At 29.7% G+C, this 23,400-nt stretch overlaps 2 protein-coding genes across 3 annotated transcripts; both read left to right on the top strand.

Annotated features, from left to right (window-relative positions):
* The first annotated feature begins 5,289 nt into the window (after positions 1 to 5,289).
* On the top strand, positions 5,290 to 13,363 carry LOC106776500. Of its 2 annotated transcripts, none has more exons than XM_014663979.2 (7): positions 5,290 to 5,779; positions 8,196 to 8,437; positions 8,533 to 8,655; positions 9,164 to 9,280; positions 9,390 to 9,572; positions 11,021 to 11,162; positions 13,069 to 13,363. In XM_014663979.2, exons 1-7 carry the CDS (start codon positions 5,383 to 5,385, stop codon positions 13,233 to 13,235), a joined length of 1,371 nt encoding a protein of 456 aa, XP_014519465.1. In that variant the 5' UTR covers positions 5,290 to 5,382; the 3' UTR covers positions 13,236 to 13,363. The 2 variants fall into 2 exon arrangements, with proteins under 2 accessions (XP_014519465.1, XP_022631298.1); XM_022775577.1 differs by having other exon boundaries at positions 11,009 to 11,162.
* Positions 13,364 to 21,097: 7,734 nt separating this feature from the next.
* On the top strand, positions 21,098 to 23,189 carry LOC106777277 (MLP-like protein 328). The gene is made up of 2 exons (XM_014664846.2): positions 21,098 to 21,327; positions 22,822 to 23,189. The coding sequence occupies exons 1-2, from the start codon at positions 21,132 to 21,134 to the stop codon at positions 23,073 to 23,075; spliced, it is 450 nt and encodes a 149-aa protein (XP_014520332.1). The 5' UTR covers positions 21,098 to 21,131; the 3' UTR covers positions 23,076 to 23,189.
* The last annotated feature ends 211 nt before the right edge of the window (positions 23,190 to 23,400 follow it).

Raw genomic sequence — 23,400 nt, 5'->3', positions numbered from 1 at the left:
ATCACAAGTTATCACGTATGCGTTGTCAAAAAAATATCAAAAGATAGTTATTAAAAAAATTCTTTTTTTTTTCTTTCAAGTGTAAGTATATAATTAAAATTGGTGTACTGACACGTAAAATAACGGGCCCCGATATTTTAACAACTTTTTTTAACAACACAACAGAATACGTGTTACTATTTTATTGGTCGTTTGAATTTATCTTAAAAATAATATTTAAAACAAACCAATCACAATGCGTTATCAAAAAGTTGTAAAAAGAAATTGTTAAAAGAAGTTGTTAAAGAAACTTTTTCAATACAGATATCTTGTTAGTGAATATCTTATAATATAATAACCTATTATCATATTATCATATTTTATTGTTTTTAAGATATTATGAAATGTTTTTAACATATTTACAGATAATATTTTATAATATAATAATGTATTATCATATTATATTATACTTTTAAGATATTATAATAATATTTATTATCTAATATATATATATAAGATATATGATAAAATAATTATTATATAACATATTAAAATTTAATAATAGATTATCTTTCAAGTAACATAATTTGTTTGATATATTTCTTTATTTATGGTTTAAAAAATTTATAAATACATGTTATCACCAAAGTATGAAAAATTTTATAATTATCACAATGTATATTAATATGTCTTTCAATCAATTATATTTGTAAATTAGTTTAGATTTTAAATCCGTTAAAATCAATTATGTTTTCTCCTTTAAATTTTGATATAGTTTTATTTTATTGTTGAAAGAAGTTTTGAAAATTTAAGAAAGAAATATGTATATAAGATAGAAAATGTCTCCCCATCAAACTTGAAGAGTCTCACTCTTAATATTTACAGCAAAACTATTGATTGGAATGAACACTTGTGCAACCCACAAATAATCCTTTATATCTTTCAATGAGTTTTTTACGCTACAATAAATTAGTCCACACAACCAACTAAGTACTCCATAAATTGTTTTAACATATTGATAGCAAAGTTTGACACACATTATCACAAGTCAACTTCATCACTTATACTTTGTTCACTTGAAGGGATTTAAGAAAGAGTGATTGAACGGATTTGAAAATAATTTTTGCTGTTTATTTGAGTGGATTTAGAAATAAGTGAACATGGATTTAGAAGTAAAATTTATGAGAATTATTGTATGATTAATTATGTGACAGATTAAAAAATTTTACTTTCAAATTTCCATCACATTCGTGAATGTCTAAGAGGAAAATAGAAAACTTTTGTGATATGGAAGGGTTAAGTAAGGTAGCTTTAAACATGATAATTGGTTATTAAATTAGTTATTATTCTAAGAACTGATTCATTTAGGTGAAGTTGCATGTGTTAAGTAAAATTGTACTTAATTATGTTAATTACAACTTTTTATGATTGGTTAATCAAATTGTGGTGATTCACTAATAGATCTATTTATGTTTTGAAAGATTTTTGCCCAATTTTATGTCATTATCCACCTATAAAAAGAAAAGTAATCAATATATACAATTAAGGTTGTTTCTAACTAACCAACACATGAGGAAGCTTGATGGAAAATTTTTGGGCTTAAAATATCATTGAAGTATTCTTTTGACTATGTATGGGAAACATGTTTAATTTCTTTTATAGATAATGCACTATATTTTAAAAAAGGCTAAGTCTAAAGTTCCATACAATGGACTTTATACACCTTTTTGTATCCTTAATCTACCTTGGATGGATATTATGAACTTTATACATGACTTTCCAAGGCCAAGAGAGGGATAAGAATCAATCATTATGTTTGTGGATAAATTTTCAAGAATAACCTATTTCATTTTGTGCCACAAGGTGGATAATATGCATACTATATTGTGTTATGCATACTACAAGGTAAGATTTCATGGCTTCCTAAAAGTGTAGTATATAGAGATTCAAAGTTTTTAAGTTACTTTTGGAAGATATTAGGGAAAGAAAGTAAACTTATATTTTCTACTATAGGTCATTCTCAAATTGATGATCAAACAAAAATAATGAATAAAACACTTTCTAACATATTAAGGTGCATAAATTTTTGAAACTTAAGATAGTAGGAAGAATTTTTGCCTCATATTGATTTTACATATAATAGCATAGATAGCACCATAAGTTTCCATTCCCATTTTGAGATTGTATATGGGTTCAATCCATTAACACCTTTTCACCTTACATAAGTTTCCATCCCTATTTTTTAATTGTATATGGATTCAATCCATTAACACCTTTTGACCTTATATCTCTTCCAAACTTTTACTCTATATTATGAAATAATGGTTTTAAAAAAATAATTTATAAAAGATTTTCACACTAAAGTCAAAGCCTAAGAAGGTTGGTTGATATGCTAAACATGTCAATAAGGAAATAAATGATGTCATCCTTGAGCTTAGGCATTCAGTTTGGTTTCACTTAATGAAAAACAAATTCCCTTTCAAAGGAAGTTCAAACACTAACCAAAGAGTGATGAACCTTTCGAAGTCCTTAAAAGAATACGTAGTAAGGTGAGATAGATCTACAATATTGATCATAAGCTAGGTAAAACCTTTTTAGGCCAAGTCAGCTCTTATTAACTAGGGGCCATTTTGAAATTTTTAAAAAGTTAACAAAAGGGTTAAAATTCAAATATGCACATTTAAAGACCTATTTAAGCGAAAAGAAAATAAATGTATTTTTCTATTTTAATTTTTCTATAAGAGCAATATCTAAATATATGGAATAATTGTTCCTCTTATTATCCCTAATTAAAAACGTTTTATCGGATAGGAAATACTGTATGTTATCAGCACCTACTAAATAATCAAAATAATTATAACTAGAATTATTACGATCATTCCACCTCTGAATTTTTTTATCTATATCAGTTAAAATTTTGGATTCTTCGCTTAGACTGGTATTCTCAATAGGACCGAGACTCTCCATTGATTTACTTAATTCACACCTGTATTCGAACTTCCTATTAAGTAACCGAGAATTGAACCACCATTTTTCCATAGAGTTTTTTCCTGTATTTCCATAAAAATAAAAAAATGTATAGTCATTGGATGAAAGAGACAAATTATCTTAAGAAATTTTAAAACTACTACAAAAACAATGTATAATGTCGAATATTTTGGGCCTTTCACCTCAAATTTGAGAACGACGTCATAAATTGACGTCTAATTTTGATGTTAATCAATTTTTTTTATTTTTTTAATTAATTGTGATCCTTTTTTACACTCTACGAGACCTAAAAAAACAGAAAAACAACAAATTTCAGTTTTTTGGTATTTTATAAATCATGAACTATGAATTAGTAATATAGTATCAACAACAAACAACAATAACAAATAATAAACAAGTTCAATCAAACAATAAACAAGTTCAACCAAACAATAACAACAAACAAGTTCAACAAAAAAGACAGCAAACAAGTTCATCAACCAATAAGTTCTTCAAAATGAAAATAAAAACTAACCTTCAAAAGGTGGGTTCGTCGAAATAAAGTGTTGCCACCAGTGGAGAGAAACCAGAATGCGCGGACAAGAACACAAAAATAATCGGTCAAAATAAACGAAAATCATACCTAAAGTAGTTAATTAACATGCATTTCAAATAAAAAAAGATTACACGTGATGGTCATCAAACATCATTTGAGAAAAGTTTGAGTAAAGAAGAGAGTCTCGCTCGCTAAGATAAAGTGAGTTAATTTTCAATCTTCCGCTCAAATTTTTATTGAATTCACTAACCTTTTGACCTCTAATGTTGGGGCATTCGATGTTTTATATCATTTTACGTCGAATTACAATTCCAACTTTGCACTAGTGTAAGTATCTAAAAACACAAAATTAACGATACTTTTATAAAAAAAAAAATATTTTCACACTTTAACAAAAATCTAATCTATTTTTAATTATTTAAAACCTAAAAGAGACTAAGAAAGAACTTTTAAGAAAGAAAAAGAGAGAAGAATGAAGTGTTAATAGTATGCCATTAGCTTTGGTAATCTAAAAGGTAGTTAGATGGATCAATAGGTAGGTAGGTCGGGGTACATGTCAACAGGTAGTCTGACAAACCGTTAAGTAGTCACATAGACCACAATATGTAGTCGACTAGACAACTTAGTTCGCAACCATTCTGGTAAGCAACACATAATGTTGATAGACAAGACATAACTCTAGTTGGTGACACCCAGTCTTAGTAAATAGCACAACACTTAAGGTGTATTCTATCCTAAATTGTCTTAGGATGAAATCAATGTTGATAAGGCCGAATGATACTTAGTCATATTCAATACACCAATCCTTTAGTCTTTTTATAACATTGAAGGCGTGTAAAGAACTTTAATAAAACAAGGGTTAAATATGACTTTGGTCCCTTAATTTTCAGTAAAAATTGAAATTAGTCCCTCTTCAAAACTTTAGTCCAATTTAGTCCCTCAACTTTAGAAATATGTGGATTTAGTCCTTTTAACCAAATTTTGCTAAGTTTATGTGACATTTTAAACGTATTTCATGATAGCATTTGAGTTGTTTACATTGTTTAGCATATATTTTCTTCAATGTTAATTGAAAAATACATTTGAAACCTCAAATAAAATTAACACATTTTGGTTAAAAAGACTAAATTCATGCAGTTTTAAAGATAAGGAACTAAATTAGTCCAAAGTATCAAAAAAGAACTAATTTCAATTTTGACTAAAAGTTAAAGGACTAAAAACATATTTAACCCATAAAACAATAATGATAATCGATCCTTAGCTAACTTGTCAAACATAATGTCTCTAATAAGTAATTGTTCTGATAAATTTTGTAAAGAAAATTTATATCTTTAGTTGTAACCTTGTATAATAGTCCCTCGGTTTAGAAGAGTATGGCGACCATCACCATATTGAGAAAGAAAAACACGAACCATCAACGAATAATAGGAGGAGACTAGCACTGCAAACCACAAGAAGCTAGACGAAGGAATGGAAACAAGCCGAGAACATGAACACGATAAATGTGAAGGAGAAACTTCCCAAAGGGATGCAAGACGAAGATAAGAATTATATGAAACTTCATAAAATTGGATAAATAGTAATTACCACTTACCAATTTTTTTTTCCCTTCCTTATTTAGTGAGGGACAAATTTGTCGATTGGATATAAAAAAAGAACTTTTAGAAATGCAAGAAGAAACAACCTTACCGACCAAATACCAGACTATATAGTTTATTTTTAAAATTTGAGAAAAAAAAGTATATAAATATCTGAATATAATGCTTTTTTTGGTGCGAAAAATTGATGATTGACGGTGACATCACGATCTCAGGACACTCTTAGAAGGTGTACATATTTTTTATTGTCACTCCTGTTCGTCACCAGCACCAGAGCCAACCATGGCTTTGCACTCAAACTGTAGAACCGTGCCCTTCTTCGTCGACCCTTCTAGAACCCCTTCTCCGCACAATTGCTCATTTCTCTATCCTTCCCGCGCCAAACGGCACCGTTCCACCTCATTCTCTCTGCACGGCCAGAGCCCGCGCCACTCTTCTTCGTCAGTTACATCCAATACATGTCACGGATCGAACACGCCCGTTATTCTAGACTCGAGTTCGGATCCCACGCCGGAGAATGAGAATACCCGTTCGGATAAAAACCCGAACCGTTTGAGCCAAACCCGAAGTTGGAACTCTGTGTTCGGGTTCCGAAAGCGGTGTCTGTGGCGGAGGATTCTGTTCCCATCGAGGAAACTGAGAAACATCATTTTGCTGAATGTCACCACTTTTATTTACGGTAACCTTCCTTTGTTTCCTTCTCTTACCGAATCCCTCTCTGTTTTTGTAAAAGGTTGACGAAAATTAACTAAGGAAATTTATTGTAGCTGAAGAAGATGTTGTATCTTTGAGTGATTAATGCTTTTATTTGCGTACGCTTATGGCTATGTGCAGACTGGGGTGTGTTATCAGCTATGAGCTTGAACGTTTTATTGCATATATTTAAAGGTCATGTTGCTCTAAGGTTAAATGACAAACGATTTGGTTCAGTTGTTTAAATGCCTAAGTTTGTGTTTTGTGAATGAATAAACGTGGTTGGAGAGGAGAAGTGACTGGCCAGGCTCCCCCTCCGTGGAGCTGGTAGATATTCCGTATTAGTAATATGGTTCATAAAAAAATGATAATAAATAAATAAATAGATAAATAGGTATTGTAGACACTCAACAGATTGTGATTTTGTCTTGGTCCATAATATTGTGGACAAATGTGGTCATTTCATCCTCAACTGTGGTTGCTGGGAGTTATTTAAACCTTGACGTTGTGACTGGCAATTGTGCAGCCACAATTTCATAACCCCGAATCGAAAAGTAGTTTATTCTACTCAATGTTGGATTCTGAACAATGTTGGTAGTTATTGGAATTTCTCAACATCCTTGTGAATTGTATATTTGATTTGCTTTTAGGAAATTTTGTTATATAATATTGGGAAGTTCCGAATTATGTACCACTATGGCTATCATGCTCCTCTTAACTATCTCTGTAAATAGGAGGTGAGTTGCCGCTAGAACAGCGGGAGGGGGATTAGTAGCCATTGCACCCTTTGATACATCAACCCACCCATTTTTGGTCAATTTCTCGTCAAGCAGGTGGCACAGTTTTGCTCAATTCACTCTGGCCAAGATAGCTAGCTCATCCCGTTATTGGAAGACCCCCCTGTTTTTTGGCATACTCATTTTGATGGTTTTAGTTTGCAAAAAGGCCAAAGTTCAGGGAGTTCTGATGCACATTTCCAATTTAGCATACATATACATGACATTTTATAACTATCATGCTTTGTATGGTATAATAAAGACTTAAATGTTTGTTTGACGAGCGATATTTTCTTTGAGCTATGACTTTTGAGAATTAATACTAAATGAGTCTAATGATTTTAGTACTTTTTGAGTTGAGCGTGTTATATGTTTCAAACTACAAGCATTGGGTTACTATATCTAGAAAATATCTTGAGATCATTGTATCTGACAATATTTTAATTTAAAATATATTAAATTAAATGATCTCTTAGGTGTGGTTTCCATATTTCATATATTTTCTGCCTTGTTCCGTCTTTTTATTTGATTAGGATTTGGCAAACTTACGAATAGCAGAAAACTTTGTGGCTATTTTATTGTCGTGGATGTATTAGCTTAATAGCGGGAAAATATGGAGTATAGAACCACCTTCCCTCTTTGCACCTCTGCCCATGGTTGTAAAAATCATGATCTTACTAGTTAGATACTAAGATCAGACAATTTTACATTTCTGAGTCCCCAAACAATCCAATTACAGGATGGCACTCGATTTGTTGGGATGGGTGGGATCACATGCTCATTTCTACCATTCAGCAGCAAGAAAAACTGTTTTTTGAAGAAAAATTCGAAGACCCACAGCTTTCCTCCATTTTAAACTTTCAAACGGTCAAATCCACTATCTTCTGTATCTTGCTTTACATGTTTTTGCGACTGTATTTTGTATGACTTTTGGGAAGCTTTAATTATGTATAACTGAACTCTGTTTCAACAATATATTGCCTATCCATTATCTATAAATCTCTACAAGAAAATTTATGGCAGTATCAGCTGAAACTTCAGGTAAAACAGGAAAATTACATGCTAAGCAACTAATTGCATTGTTTTACCTTTTGATTTTGTTAGAAATATTGGAAATGTACGATCATGTGTTATCAAATTTTAGAGTATTCATAATGATCTCACAGGATTTAATATTTCATTTTATGATTTGTTTTCTTCTTTAATTAGGATTTTTGTAATTATAGGGATATCTTATTATAATATGATTTATAAACATATTATATCTTGTATTCCTACAATTATTTCTATTTACAATTAGCCTATACAAAATGAGTTATGCTGTGTAGTTTTTATTTCAGGGTTTCAGCATTTCTTGTATCCCTTTTTGTCTCTCTTTAACAGATTTATTATCATAGACCAAAACATGGCCTCGACTGCTAAGTAAAGCATTAGTTTTCAAGAAATTCTATTTTGTCCCATGTATAGTATATCATGCATACCTGTATATTTGCAATTACATTTATTGCTTTGGGGTAAATTGCTATTAATAGATATTTTGAGTGTAGAAACATGTAATTTTTGAAATGATCTAGGTGCTTTTGTACATCTTGTGATCTTACTATTTCCTTGTCAATTTATTTTTAGCAAGTAACATTCCAGTTGTCAAAGAGGTTCAGGCAATTATGAATCCAGCAGCTTTCACATTTGTGCGCTTTGCTCTTTCTGCCATTCCTTTTATCCCATTTGTAGTGCGAGGATGGAGAGATTCTTTTACCAGAAATTCTGGCATAGAATTGGGTATCTGGGTCAGTCTGGGATATCTTATGCAGGCACTTGGACTACAAACCTCTGATGCTGGTCGTGCATCATTTTTATCTATGTTCACTGTGAGATAGTTGAATTTTATTTATTGTGTGAGTGACCTTTCCTTCATGAGTGTATTTTAAACAAGTTCTTCATGAATATGAGGGTGAAATAACAGGTTATTGTAGTTCCGTTACTTGATGGTCTTCTTGGAGCAGCAGTTCCAACCAGAACCTGGTTTGGAGCCCTGATGTCGATTGTAGGAGTTGGAATGCTGGAATCCAGTGGTTCATCTCCACGTGTAAGAGTGATCTTCATTTTCATTTTTTCCTTCATCTTTTATTCTGTTTTCAGTGAGGTTTATGATACAATAAGTCTTTAAGTCATTATTCTCTGTTGCATGTGAGTTGAAAGGAGACTAGAAATAGGGATATATTGGGTAATGAGAATGGAAGTATAGAGTACCAGAATGTTGTGCAAGAAAAAATGGCTCTAAGGTAATGGATACCTAGCAGGTAAAAGTTCTTTGAGTGGGTGTTTGAATCGTGGAACACAACCTTGATATGAAGGGAATGGTATAGGTGGGGCACATCATGTGGATTGACTAGCGTGGATGAAGCCGTAGGGCATGGGTGGTATTTGGCTTACCTGATGTTTTTTGCTTTCCTATTTTTGTACATTCCAGTTAATAACTCCGGTAGCTTGCTAAGTTCTTACCCTCTATTTTTAATTTTTAATTCAGAACCTATCATTTTAGTATATATGGCTAAGGACTATGGATAAATATTACCTGAATGCTGTGAATACAGGTTGGAGATCTTTTGAACTTTTTAAGTGCTGTGTCTTTTGGCATTCATATGTTAAGAACTGAACATTTGTCAAGAAAAATAAATAAGGAGAAGTTTCTGCCCCTCCTTGGATATGAGGTTAGTTAGTTACTTGTCCATGCAATGTCACTTTTTTCTTTCCTGTTTATGTTTATGTGTATTTCAAAGGGATACCCTTCCGGTTAACCTTTCAAAGTTTTAAATGCAGATTTGCGTTGTTGTTTTGTTTTCTGCAATATGGTATCTTCTTGGAGGTTACATTAATGGTTTCCAGCATCCCTTACCATCATCTTGGACGTGGAAAATGCTTAGAGACTGGATGACTGGTTTTCCATGGATACCAGCAATTTATACAGGAATATTTTCAACTGGTTTATGCTTGTGGGTTGAGGTAAAGTCATCATTCTTGCCTCCCTTAGTGGGTGTTTATTATTATTATTATTATTATTATTATTATTATTATTATTATTATTATTATTACTTTTTCATTTTTAACAATGAAAATACTTCTTTTCTCCATTTCATTATTTGATTTTAGAAACAAGAATAATAAACAAGTCTTAGAGGTGTTTATTATTATTATTTTTTTTTCATTTTTAACAATGAAAATACTTCTTTTCTCCATTTCATTATTTGCTTTCAGAAACAAGAATAATAAACAAGTAACATTTTTTTTTGTAATTATTAAAGGAAACTAAAAGGAACATGAGTATTATGGGGTGCCCAAGCTCCACGTTGGTCTTATTAATTGATATCATGTCTCAGAAAGTACTATGATAGGAACTTGGATATTATTGGGGTGCACAAGTCTCACTTCGAGCAGGTGTGGGATGTTCAGTGGAGTATTTGCTTTCAGAAACAAGAATAATAAACAAGTAACAGTTTTTTTTTTTTTTTTTTTTTTTTTTTTTTTTTTTTTTTTTTAATTATTAAAGGAAACTAAAAGGAACATGAGTATTATGGGGTGCCCAAGCCCCACGTTGGTCTTATTAATTGGTATCATGTCTCAGAAAGTACTATGATAGGAACTTGGATATTATGGGGTGCCCAAGTCTCACTTCGAGTAAGTGTGGGATGTTCAGTGGAGTATTAAGTGTTAGGTTCCTTCTCCCTTAATAGCTAGCTTTAAGGGGTGGGTTCCCCAAATGCTTGGCTACTTATTAGAAACACGTACTTAAAGTGAACAAAAGAAAAAGCCAAACCAAACATCCATAAGTTTTCCTTTTTTAAGAATTATTCTGTCTTCGTGATCTCAAATGGATGTCTGATTTTGAAATTAGGATTGGTTTCCGTTTCTCCTTGTTTCAGGAATCTTTTTTTTTTTTTTTTTTTTTTTTGAGAAAGCATCTCAACTTCACTTTTGTGATCATCCAACTTTACTACTACAACTTCGGGGTTGGCTACTTTATTTGGGATTGATTGCCATGCAATGACGGATCCATGTTGAGTCTCTTGAGGGAAATTCACCCCATGAATTTTTGGAAGTATTTTAGTATTGTATATATTTTATAAAATTGCTCACATAATTTGAAATATTAAAATATAGTTAATCCTTATTATGAATATCTTTGAGCATTAATACGACATAAGTTTTTTAATGTTATTACTATTGTCTTATCACTATTTTTCCCTTTGTTTTCTAGCTTCAAATATTGTATGAGATTCTTCTTATCCTCCGTTCTGTGTCTTTGGCATCATTGTCCCCGTAATTCTTTTTCCAATATATATATCTTTTGTTTATCACCCAGCCGCCAATTCTTTTTCTATGTTTCCTTATAACTATGTTTTTCTTTGAGATGATTCATTTTTCTGATATAGATTTCTTAGATTCAATTGCAGTTGTCTGCAATGTGTGATGTATCAGCTACAGAAACAGCTATAATTTATGGTCTGGAGCCAGTTTGGGGTGCTGGTTTTGCATGGTTTCTTCTTGGTGAAAGGTGGGGTCTCACAGGATGGGTTGGTGCTGCCCTTGTGCTAGGTATGGTAATGACTTGAATGTCCGAGTTGTATTATTCACTATTTTCTGATTCTCTTAAGGTATGACTACCTGGTTGACCATATATTTTAGTGAGTCTAAGGTTTGACATAATGGAATGCACTAATAGCTATTAAACACCGTGACCTCTGTAGAATTGTGTGTCATTGTGTTTGACACTTTGGCATGACATTTGTCAGACATGCTTTTGACATGTGTCAAATTATTTTTTGAGATTATACACTTCGACACAGTTTGGGCACAAGAGAGTGAACAGACGCTTAGTCTTGGTTAAACACTTCAAGACAGTGCTATAACAAAAAGATAAAGAAATTAAAGAAGACAACTTATATTTAAAATATTGTAGGGGTCATAATTTTTTGAGGTTTGTTTTTGTAGGAAGACTTAACTAGTTATTTGAACTATTAGGAAAATTGTGAACTTAGCAAATCTATTTTTAAGTGAGAATTCTATTAATCCTAGTTCTTAATAACCATTTTGTGATGTTGATTATATAAATATGTCAATGGTGTTACCATGTCCTATATTGAAGTCATTAATTGTTATAGTGTATGTGTCAGTGTTGTTTTCTTGTTAGAGTTAATACTTTATAGATTTTGTGTATAGCATATGATACAATCAGCGACGATCAATGAAAGGGAGGAAATTAGGAAGGGAAGTCCATGAGAGAAAGTATTTACAAAACTGAAAGTAGAGAATTAGATACAAAATAGAAAGTAGTTAGAGAGAGAGAGAGAGAGAGAGAGAGAGAGAGAGAGAGAGAGAGAGAGGTGTAGAAAATTTTGTTTCGATATTGGAAGTTTGAGGGAGGGCTCTTTGACTTGGGTCTTAGGCCATACTTATATTTTCTTTCCTTACAAAATTAATACTATTTGTAAGTTCTCATCAACAGTGAAAGTTTGCGAGACATTTACTGCACAATGTTTGGTTATTTTAGAGCCTTGCCTATCTGTTGTTGAGGTGAGTCTTCAAAATTATGAGGCACCAATGAGGTTGCTGATTCCCTGGGATTGGATGTGACCAAAACAAAATAATTTGGAATATGATTGGGAAATGGTAGCTGATGCTCATCTAGTGACCTCTCTGGAGCCTTGGAGGTAATAGTTTGGCAGTATACTTTTGTAATCAAAAGCTTATGTCTTGGATTCGGAACGCATAACATAATGTCGGGTGTAGAGTGGTTGGAAATCTATGGCAAAATCACCATAGGTTGGCAGAAAAAGACAGTAGTAAGCTTTAAGGATAGTAATAGGTGTATCAAACTCAAAGGATATATATAAGAAAACCATAATACCCGAGCATTGTAAGGATTCTTGAAAGCATGTGTTTTATCTATGAAATCATCTTGCAAAAGGTCAATGGACAAGAGGAAGTACAATTTGAGTGAGCAAACTACGAGAGGAGAGGAACATCAGAGAAGACAACCCTAATTTTGTCTCTTTCTTATTCTCTTTGGGCCAAGCATTTATCAGACTAGATTTTTTTTTCATTTAATAAACGAGTTGGATCATACAATCCAGCAGAATCCAACCATTATAACATTCTTTTTTTTTATCATTAAAGAAGACTATATACATATATATATATATATATATATATATATATATACATATACATATATATATATATATGTATATATATATATATATATATATGTATATATATATATATATATATATATGTATGTACGTATGTATGTATATAAATGGAGTACTTGGTGTACTCCAACCCTTGTACATGATACTTACAACAGGAATTTTGATAACATAGTTTGTAATGCTATTGCAGCAACATTGTGGTCACAAGGTGATAATTCCTGATATGCGAGCCTACATTTTGTTTTTGTTTTTGTTTTTTTGTTTTAAATTTTATATTCAATATTTTGTAGGGGGAAGCTTAACAGTGCAGATATTTGGAAGCTCAAGTGTTTCGGATAAAGAACAAAAACGAAGTAAGAAAGTTGACAGCCTAACGATTTCTGACAAAAAGAATGGTTTGTCTACATCCACTGTAATGGTTAGATCTAGGACGGATGTCTCTGATTTTTTCAAGTAGTATCCTTCATCGCTTCATCTATATATTTTTGGCTGACTTCAATCATCCCATCATGACCTAGCTATAATCATTCAGCATAATTATATAATTATTCTTACATGTAATGTTCTAATTTTTAAAGCTGATAATGTAAATCAGAGTAAAAGGCCTGGGTAAAGATTATATATATATATATATATATATATATATATATATATATATATATATATATATATATATATATATACATACATACATATATATATTTAACATAATCAAATAATCATATTTATATGGAATTTGTGTATGGAGAAAATAGGTACTATAAAATCCATGATGCATATATTTCTTGGTATGGTATGACCGTGTGGCGAGTTTGACTTCTTTTGCTAGACAGGGTAGAATAGGGTTCTAAGGAGAATAATTTAGAATTTTAATATTCAATTATATAGTTGATTTTCACAGTCATTCATTAAATCAAATATACTAATTTTTTTTTTCTAAATTTTACAAAATAGGTAAGTTAATTGTTTCAAACGATATACATTCATTATATTTAATATTTTTCTCGTACAAGTTAATGTGAAGATTTAGGGATTTCGAAGCATAAAATTGAATTTGAAAAACACAACAGAAATAAAAGATCGAAATAAAAAAGATGTAAAGAGGTTATTCATAGATTAAAATATCAAATAATCTAGTTCTCTAAATATTTAAATCCAAGTTTGAATAATTAATGAGTTCAATTAAGTAATTAATTGGTCATACAAATTAAGTCAAACTATCAGTTAATCTAATTTGTATTTAATAATTAATTCAAGATTCAATTGATTTCTAATTTAATTTTAAAATTAGAATTGTAATTTTCAATCAAAAAGGGGAAAACTCAAATAAAAGAAGTAAAGGAGTGATAAGCAATATAAAACTTCATTATTTATTTGATTTTAGTTATGTGTAAGGATGGATAGAATTAGTTCAATTGTACTTGTTGTAATAAATAAAAAAAAAATAGTTTGTTTGAACGATCGAAAAATCTTTTTTTTTTTACTTCCAGATTATATAATAAAAAATTATACATTTTAAAAAGTAAAAAAATAAATTTAAATTATATAATTTAAAAATAAAAATAACTCGTTTGTGATTTAGTTAGAAGAGGATAAATCTAAAAGAATTAGTAAATTAATTGATTGGGATAGAAAGTAAAACACAAGGAAAAAAGGAATTGAATTATAAATTATTTTAAATTAATGAATTATTGAAGCAAAAAAATAAAAAATATTCAAAAAAAAGAAGAAAAAACTCAATTATGAGACAATGTATTAAATATGTAATTATTTTAAATTATTTATTTAAAAACTACTTATTTTAAATGTAATCAAATTTGCTCATAATTTATCTTCATGTGCATTTTAGCTGTTTCAGGGTTCCGTTGATGTCATTTCAATCCCTTTATAATTTTTTTAATGTATATTTTAGATGCTAAATATAACTGGGTAGTAGAGACACAAGAATCTCTTTTTAGTGCAGTGATGCTTATAATAAAAATAAGTCGTATAACTCACTTTTTATTGTCTTACGGTTCCATGTGATATGACTAGACTGGATGGTTTAATAACTCGAAAATAAAAAGGGACGAATTATTATCTATTTATTTAATCATATAAATAATTAAATTCTTTATAGGTTTGAGAATAAAAATGGAGGAATTATTATCTATCGATTTAATAATATGAATCATTAAGCTCAATCTAGATATTTTCTTAATTACTACACAGAATTGAATTAAATTTTATGTGAAGAAGGATTAAATAAGTCATGTTATTGGCAGCATCTGTGAAGCCTGGGCAGAATATAAAAAAGGAAAATGCTCTGTCAGTGGTAACAAAGCATATATCCCATTGACAACTAACCAATAAACTTTGTCAAAATCAATATTTAATTCACCCTTCAGATTTTTTTCTTCTATTTTCTAAACATTTTTTTTTTCAAGTAATTAGCCAATTTCTACAATTGACTCAAATTCTACACATGGATTGCATGACGGATTATATTTTTGGTAATGATACTTTGATATTTAGAATTTGATAAATTTTTAACACTATTACGTGTTAAATTCTGAGTGGCCTACGTATTTAATGAAAAAAAAGAGAAAATGACAGATTATGAAGTAGGAGGGGTTTGAAGTTTGGTTTTCATTTTCCGATTTGAAATTGGTATTGAGAGATTAGGTAAGAAAAACCTAGAGAGAGAAGCTCTCACTCCAGCGACAACAACTCCCTCGCCGTTTCCACCGTCACGCGCCATTCAACGGTTACTGGACTGCCATCCACCGCTGTGCCACCGATTGGAAAGTGCTCAGCCCCTAAAAACGCCGATTGGAAAGTGTTCGTGTCTCTTCCCACCGTTTTAACGGAAGTGCACCGTCTTCAAATTTGGCTATTATCTTGAAATTTGTGTTTTATTTTATGAACTTTATCTGTTATTGTTCATGAAAGAGATTGGTTGTTCAAATGAAGTTTGTATGGACATTATGCGTGGTTATTTAAGATTTTGTCCTCTATTTGTATTCCAAGCCTATCTTGTAAAACTGAATGTGCAGTAATAGACCTGGGAGCAAAGGGCAAATAAGTGGGTAGTTCAGGCAAACTTTCTACGCATGGGGGTCAACTTTAAAAATGACATTGTTTTTTAATTGAACCAACCTTTTTTAACACTTATTGGATACAGAAGTGATGTTCAACCATTGATGATCACAAGTATATGAATGTACATGGCCAAGGAAGAATTATTGTTAACGCTCAATGTGTAGTAACAGACCCGGGTGCAAAGTGCAAATAAGTGGGTATCATTGAATCTACTACTTATTTTGAACAACACACTTTATTGTTAACCAATTACTTTGAATAAAATTCATTAATTATCATTTAATAACACATTTATATCCAAGTTCATCTCCAAGGAAACGTTTTTGTTTAAAGTGATGGTGCATAAATGAAAGTGGTAGCAAAGGCAATATAAGTGGGTAGTTTAGGCTAACTTTTTGCACGAAGAGAGCATCTTTCAATCTGCAACTTATTTTGAACTCCACACTTTATTGTTAACCAATTATATTGAATAAAATTCATTAATTATCATTTAATAACACATTTATATCCAAGTCCATCCCCAAGGAAACATTTTTGTTTAAAGTGATGGTGCAGAAACAAAAGTGGTAGCAAAGGCAATATAAATGGGTAGTTTAGGCTAACTTTTGTAGGAAGAGGACTTCTTTGAATCTGTCACTTGTTTCCAACTCCACACTTTGTTAACTAATTATATTGAATAAAATTCATTAATTATCATTCAATAACACATTTATGTCCAAGTCCATCCCTAAGGAAATGGTGGACCTGCGCCGGAATGTGGTTCGTTGATCGGTAAAGGACGGTGTGCTCCATTAAACGGTGGGAAGAGATGCGAGCACTTTCCAATCGGCGTTTTCGGGGGCTGAGCACTTTCCAATCGGCGGCACAGCGGCAAATGGCAATTCGGTAACAATTGAACAGTGTGCGACGGTGGAAACGAAGAGGGAGCTGTTGTAACTGGAGTGGGAGCTTCTCTCTCTAGGTTTTTCGTACCCAATCTCTCAATGCCAATTTCAAATATGAAAATGAAAACCAAGCTTGAGACCCCTTCCACTTCATAATCCACATCATTCTCTCTCTCTCTCTCTTTTTTTTCATTAAATACATGGGCCACCGAAAATTTGAAACGTGACGGTGTCAAAAATTTGTCAAATTCTGAGTGTCAAAGTATCATTACCCATTATTTTTTAGTTATCAAAATGGGTAATCCGACTCGACCTTAGTGAGCCAATCCAACCCAGCTCACTTATTAGCGAGTTGAAAAAATTCGAACTCGGTCCGACCTACCACGGGTTGGTAGGTTAAACGGATTGGCTCACTGACTCATTTAATTATAAGTTTTTCGTAAAATAAAAATATTATAATTTTTTAATTCAAATTTAAATAAATTTCACACTAAAATATGATGATAAACTCCAAAGAAAATTCAAAATAAAAAAAATTATCATACAATCGAAGTGTAATCCAAAAATATGTATAAAAGTGAACAAATAAGTTTTTAATATTGATAATTTTTGTATCAATTGTCAATTTATAATATTAGAGTCTTGAATATATAAATCTATAATATTTTTCTCTCTAGGAACATCTTCTTCTTTATCACCATCTACAATATAATAAAAAAAATGCTAACTAATGATATTGAAACATAAAGTAATAAATAATTTAATTAAATTAGGTGGGTTGGTGAACGAACCCGACTCATCACGGGTTCAACCCGGATGAGCCGGGTTGAAAACTAACTTGCATAAAAAAATTACACTTTTTTTTCAAACCCAATCCGACTCAAACCAGTAGTGAGTCGAATTGGCTCACGGGTTACAACCCAATTTGACAGCTCTAATTTTTTTACCTCTTTAAACTATCTTCAAATCGATATACACTATAATTGATGTTTTTAAATATATTATCAATATCGATATACATTAATTTGATTTTTTTTAAATATATTAACAAAATTGAATATACCAACATTAATATATCATTAATATATTTTGAAATTTTAGTAAAAAGACAGAATAATAGAAAACTTGGAAAAAATCACTTGGAAGAGAGAGTACAATAAGGTTACATTATATATATATATATATATATATATATATATATATATATATATATATATATATATATATATATATATATATAAATAAAAGAAAAAATGAATGCTTCATGTATTTGACAGGCAAAAGTTGAAATACTAGTGAAAAGTGTTGATTTAGTTTAAATAATAGTTTGAATTATTGAAAAATTTTCGGGAGTAATATTTTAATCAACCTTTTCACAATTGATATCGTTATAAAACTAGATAAAATTTTAATGGCATGCATAACGATTACAATATTTAAATTCAAATTCTAACTTAACCCTAAATCACTACCTTGGAACTGCCCTCGACGATTTTAAGGTCCATATGGCCTAGGTAGTTACGTCCCATTAATCTTCAAGCTGATTGCTGCTTTGCTTTCTTTGTCTTGCCTCCTTTTATTCATTGATCTATGCTTCTATTTTTATCTCTTCTTGATACAAATTCATGTCACACCTCTAGCCAAAGGTTCAATCACAAAAAGCATGACAAAACAAATTCAAAAAGAATTAGAGTCATCTATACAAGGTGAAGCTAAGTTGTTTAAAAGGTTCTTATTTATGGAAATTTACCAAACTACAACATTGTGAAAGACTAAAGTAATAAAAACCTTAATTTAATATTAAATAAAAAAAATGACTTATTCAAATAATATTAATCCAAAAACATTACATGAAAGTCCAGTAAAATTGTTTTAAAACATAAATTAATTTTTTTTCCAAGCACTCCTAAGTATATCTCGTCGCTCTACTCGTCAACTGGAACATCTGTAAGAATATCTCATATAACAACATGATTTATACAATCGTCGCACAACACATCAAACGATAATGGTGAGCTAACAGAAATATCATACAAAACCAAAACATAAAACATTAAACATTAATCATCTTATTAGTGTCATCAAAAGACCACACCAACAAGATAATCTCAATCATAAGCCACACCAGTTGGTGTCACAACCCAACAATTCCAAACCATATGTTAATCTCTCGTATCCTACCGTACAAACTTGTTTACCTGAACAAAGCTATTCGAGTTGTCCTCTACCGTAGCTTCGAATCCATCTTCCTGATCCATAATGACTTATAAGTAAAAACTCTACTATCACTCATAACGGATATCATATTCAACATAAGCCAGAAATCTATGAAGGAGAATAATGTCAATCTCTTATGTGATCGTGCTTAAATCTTATTAGTGTTATGTTTCCTAGTCAAATCCCTCGTTTATAAACCTAACAATATGTGTGTATGCATAACTGATATACTTATGTATGAAGTATGATTTTGAGGTAACAAATGTAAGATGATATGTGAACCATAATTGTCCATATGTATTGAGCAAATATCAATGTAGTATGAGAGATTACCTTACTTTAGTAAATGGTCTAAATCATGAAGAATAAGATAATGATGAGAAACTGATGTGTTTTTCATATCATTAGATTATATGTTGGTGTCTGGGAGAGTGAATCATAACATATTTTGAGGAATGAATAATGATGTATTTTAAACTTATAATAATCCATGAAGTCGAGGTTACATAGGTTTAATGAAAAATATTTAATATAAGGCTTCTAAAATATGTTGATAAATATTCTTTGATGGATTCATAAGTATATTTATCTCACAAATAAAGGAATTTAGGTGATTGTGGTTAAATGTCTAACTTGAAATTTATTTGGTTTCTTATTTAATTTTTTTGATGACTTACTCTTTTGTTCGGCATTATCTATGTTCTTATACACAAGTAGATTGATTGGATGAGTATATATATAATCCTTTCTCATATATGTTTTAGTGTTACATATCTTTAATTAATATAATAATTACTATTCGTTTAATTTTTCAGTTCAACTTATTCAACTACCAGTTCTATTTTTAAACCATTGTTCAACTGTCATGTTATATGTGATTATTATATACGTAGAAGAGATGAGGTAATTTCTCTAAGGGAAGTCGATATCAAAAAGAATTTTTCAGATACCTTGAATTCGTGAATCTTGACTGTTATGATTTCCAGAAATAGTAAATTTTGTTTGGTAAGGAAAAATTACTAAAAATATTCATAAAATGTGTTTAGAAATAAGGGAATAATATGTTATTGTTTTTTAAACGAAAAATCATTCATTATCACTTTTAAATGATCTAATAATAGCAGCAATAACATATTTTTTTAGTAATCCTTTTATTTTAAAATGGAAAATTAAATTCTCACTTTAAATCTAAATTAAAACCTATTCTTGAAAAAGAAGATCTTTTAGAAATATTTTTTTTCTTAAAATATTAATAGTCTCCTACTATCACATGTGTCTCTTCAAATACTTCTCGTAAGACTACTTTTTATGATAACAATGCTTTTGCTTAAATAGTTGTTTTTTTTAATATCACAGTTGTAATATTTCTTTTTTTAATTTCTTTCTATTATTTTAAATTTTCTTAATTTAGTTCTATATTTTTATCTAGTTAATGTAATTTCATACCAAAAATCGAGAATAAGGAGTTATGACAATTCGTAATATAAAATAGAGAAATTAAAATTAGAAAAAAAGAGTATTTTAACACACAATTCATTAACCCGTTAAATTAAAAAGATTTAAATTCTTTTTTGTCTTTAAGTTAAGTTTTGATGTTGAGTTTAGTCTTCACTTTTAAAAATGTTAACCTTTAGTTTCTATGATATGAAAAATGTATAAAAGCAGTCTTATCCGTTAACAAATCACAAGTTTTTTATCAAGTGATTTGTTCATGACACTTTCCGTTAACAAATCACAACATATTGGATACCTAAGTACGAAAACTTGTGATTTGTTGTTCATTAAGTCTTGTCATGAGGACTGATTTGATACATCATATCATAGAGACTAAAGGTTGACATTTTTAAAAGCGGAGACTAAATTGAACATCAAAACTTAACTTAGAAAAAAAAAATTAAACCAATTAAAAAAGAAAAAAAGAAACAAAGCATGAGATGAATAAGAATATATATATTGAGAATTTGATGTTACTTTATTCTAATTGGAAAGTGGTGACATGTTTTTTCAAGTTATTGGTGTGATAGTACAAGAGATTATCTGCAGATAGAAATTAATTAATAATGGAATAATAACATCTCATTCATTGAACTTTTCTATCTCTATATATACAGACAGGGAAGATATAAGAAGAGATATAAAGTAGTAGTTTCAGTTGAGGTGATCTGAAAGGTATGGCTAAGGCTGAAATGTGTGTTCTTGAAGAAAGGGTAGAACTGAAATCGAGTGCTGAGAAGTTTTTCATGTTTCTGAAGAGCCAAAACCACCAAATTCCAAGCAACGTACACAGTGAAAAGCTGCATGCTGTTGAGATCCACGAAGGAGAATGGAACACTCCAGGCTCTGTCAAGCTTTGGAAGTATAATATAGGTATTATTATTATTATTATTATTATTATTTATTATTATTAGAGTATTTAAATAGTTATATTTTATAGTGTTGATGATTTGTTATTTGATAATTTTATTTAACCAAACTAGAAAAAAAAACATCTGAAATTATTCAGTTATTTCGTTCATGTTTTTAAAATGAAAGTTTTACTTATTATATTAATCTTCAACGTAATATTTTCATTTAAGTAATATGTGATCACTTTAATTTTATATTAAATAAAGAATTAAATATGTTTTTTGGATAAATTTTGAAAAAAATTAAATTGTTTGTTCCAAACTTTAATATATTTTTGTTTCTAAATTTTAAAACTGAATATATATAATTTTTTTATATGTCAAACATTTTTTCATGTTAGCATTTCAATCAACAGGTTTCTATTTTAATATCAGTTCATTTGACATGTCAAAAATATTTAAAATAATTAGATTAAAAAATATATATTTATTCATTTTTTAAAATTTAAAAATTAAAATGTATCTAAGTTTTCAATATTAAGATTAAATTTTAATTTTACGTTAAAATTTGATTACTAAAATAATATTTAATTCTTAAATCAATTATCTACAAATATTTTTTCACAAATATTTGCATGATATTTCAAAATTAACAAAGTAAAGATAATTTTAATCACAAAATAGTAAAGTTTGCTAGCTACTTGTAATTAATATCACTTGAAAATCATTAATTATTGTATAATCAGTTGTTAATCTCAAATGCATAATAATTGATTTAATTTGGTTACAATAATTAACTTGACCTCTAACAAAAGTTGGTCGATAATCTTTTCTAAAATATTACGATTATCTTTGTTTCTAGAGTATTTAAAATATTATAATCTGTTTGACCATTATAAATATTAAAAATTTTGAATCCAAAAAATAATGGAAAACAAATTATTATACAGTAAAAATATAAATAGATTAAAAATACTTCATTATGAAAATTATTAGTTATTAATATGGTGAGATTTGGCATTTGCAATAATAGTGAGTAGGGTTACCACATGGAATAATATAGGTTATATATTAACTATTTTCATGAAGTATTAGACTGGGTAAATAAGTTTGTGTAATTTATAATATTATTAAAATGATATGCAATTATTTTAATTTGTATGCATGATTAAATTAGAAGAGTTTCAAACCATGCTAACAGGTTACGAAACAAAACTAAACCTAACATAAAAATATTCAATATGGAAAACACCAATTTGAAATCAAAATAGGAATAACTTTGGCTAAATGATACATGACAATGAGAGAAACATACTTCGTTGTGAGTAAAGAAGATGTTGAAAGTTCCATATCGATTATAGATAAGACCAATTTATAATATATATAAGTGAGGTGTAAATCTCACTTCACAAACTAGTTTTATCAAAATGAATCAGACTTAAGTATATTTCTTAATATGGTATCAAAGCAATAATTAGAGTCTATTATAATTATTTTTGGTTGATTGTTTTGTTAGAGGGAAAAGAGGAAATATTCAAAGAAAGGGTTATAATTGATGAAGGGAAGAAGAAAATAACTTATGTTGCTGTTGGAGGAAATGCTTTGGAGTTATACAAAAGCTACAAGGCCATTGTGAAGGTTGAGAAAGGAATATTGAAACTGAGAATAGAATATGAGAAGTTAAATGAACACATCCCTCCACCAAACAAATACCAGCAATTTATCATTAATATCGTCAAAGACATTGATGCTAATTTAGTCAAAGGTTAGTTACCTTTGATGTGGATTTAGTTTCTAATTATGGAATATTGATTTTAAAGTTATTAGTAATATGCTATTTTCAGCATATTTATTTTATCCTTCCATGGAACTAATGTGTCACAAGCTCATATATATATATATATATATATANTATATATATATATATATATATATATATATATATAAACATGTGGTTTTATCTAGGCTTAAATAAAGTTTATTTAAGCCATTTATCTTATAATAATGTATCAAAAGTGTGTATTGTTGATGTATGAATAAATGGAGCTGTGCATTATTGTATGGTGTTGATAAAGGAGAAGCCTAAGAGGATGAA

Source organism: Vigna radiata, chromosome 11, assembly GCF_000741045.1.
Source record: "Vigna radiata var. radiata cultivar VC1973A chromosome 11, Vradiata_ver6, whole genome shotgun sequence".
Lineage (NCBI taxonomy): Eukaryota > Viridiplantae > Streptophyta > Magnoliopsida > Fabales > Fabaceae > Vigna > Vigna radiata.
The sequence above is the reverse complement of the archived record's forward strand: the minus strand, read 5'-3'. Positions and strand labels throughout refer to the sequence as shown.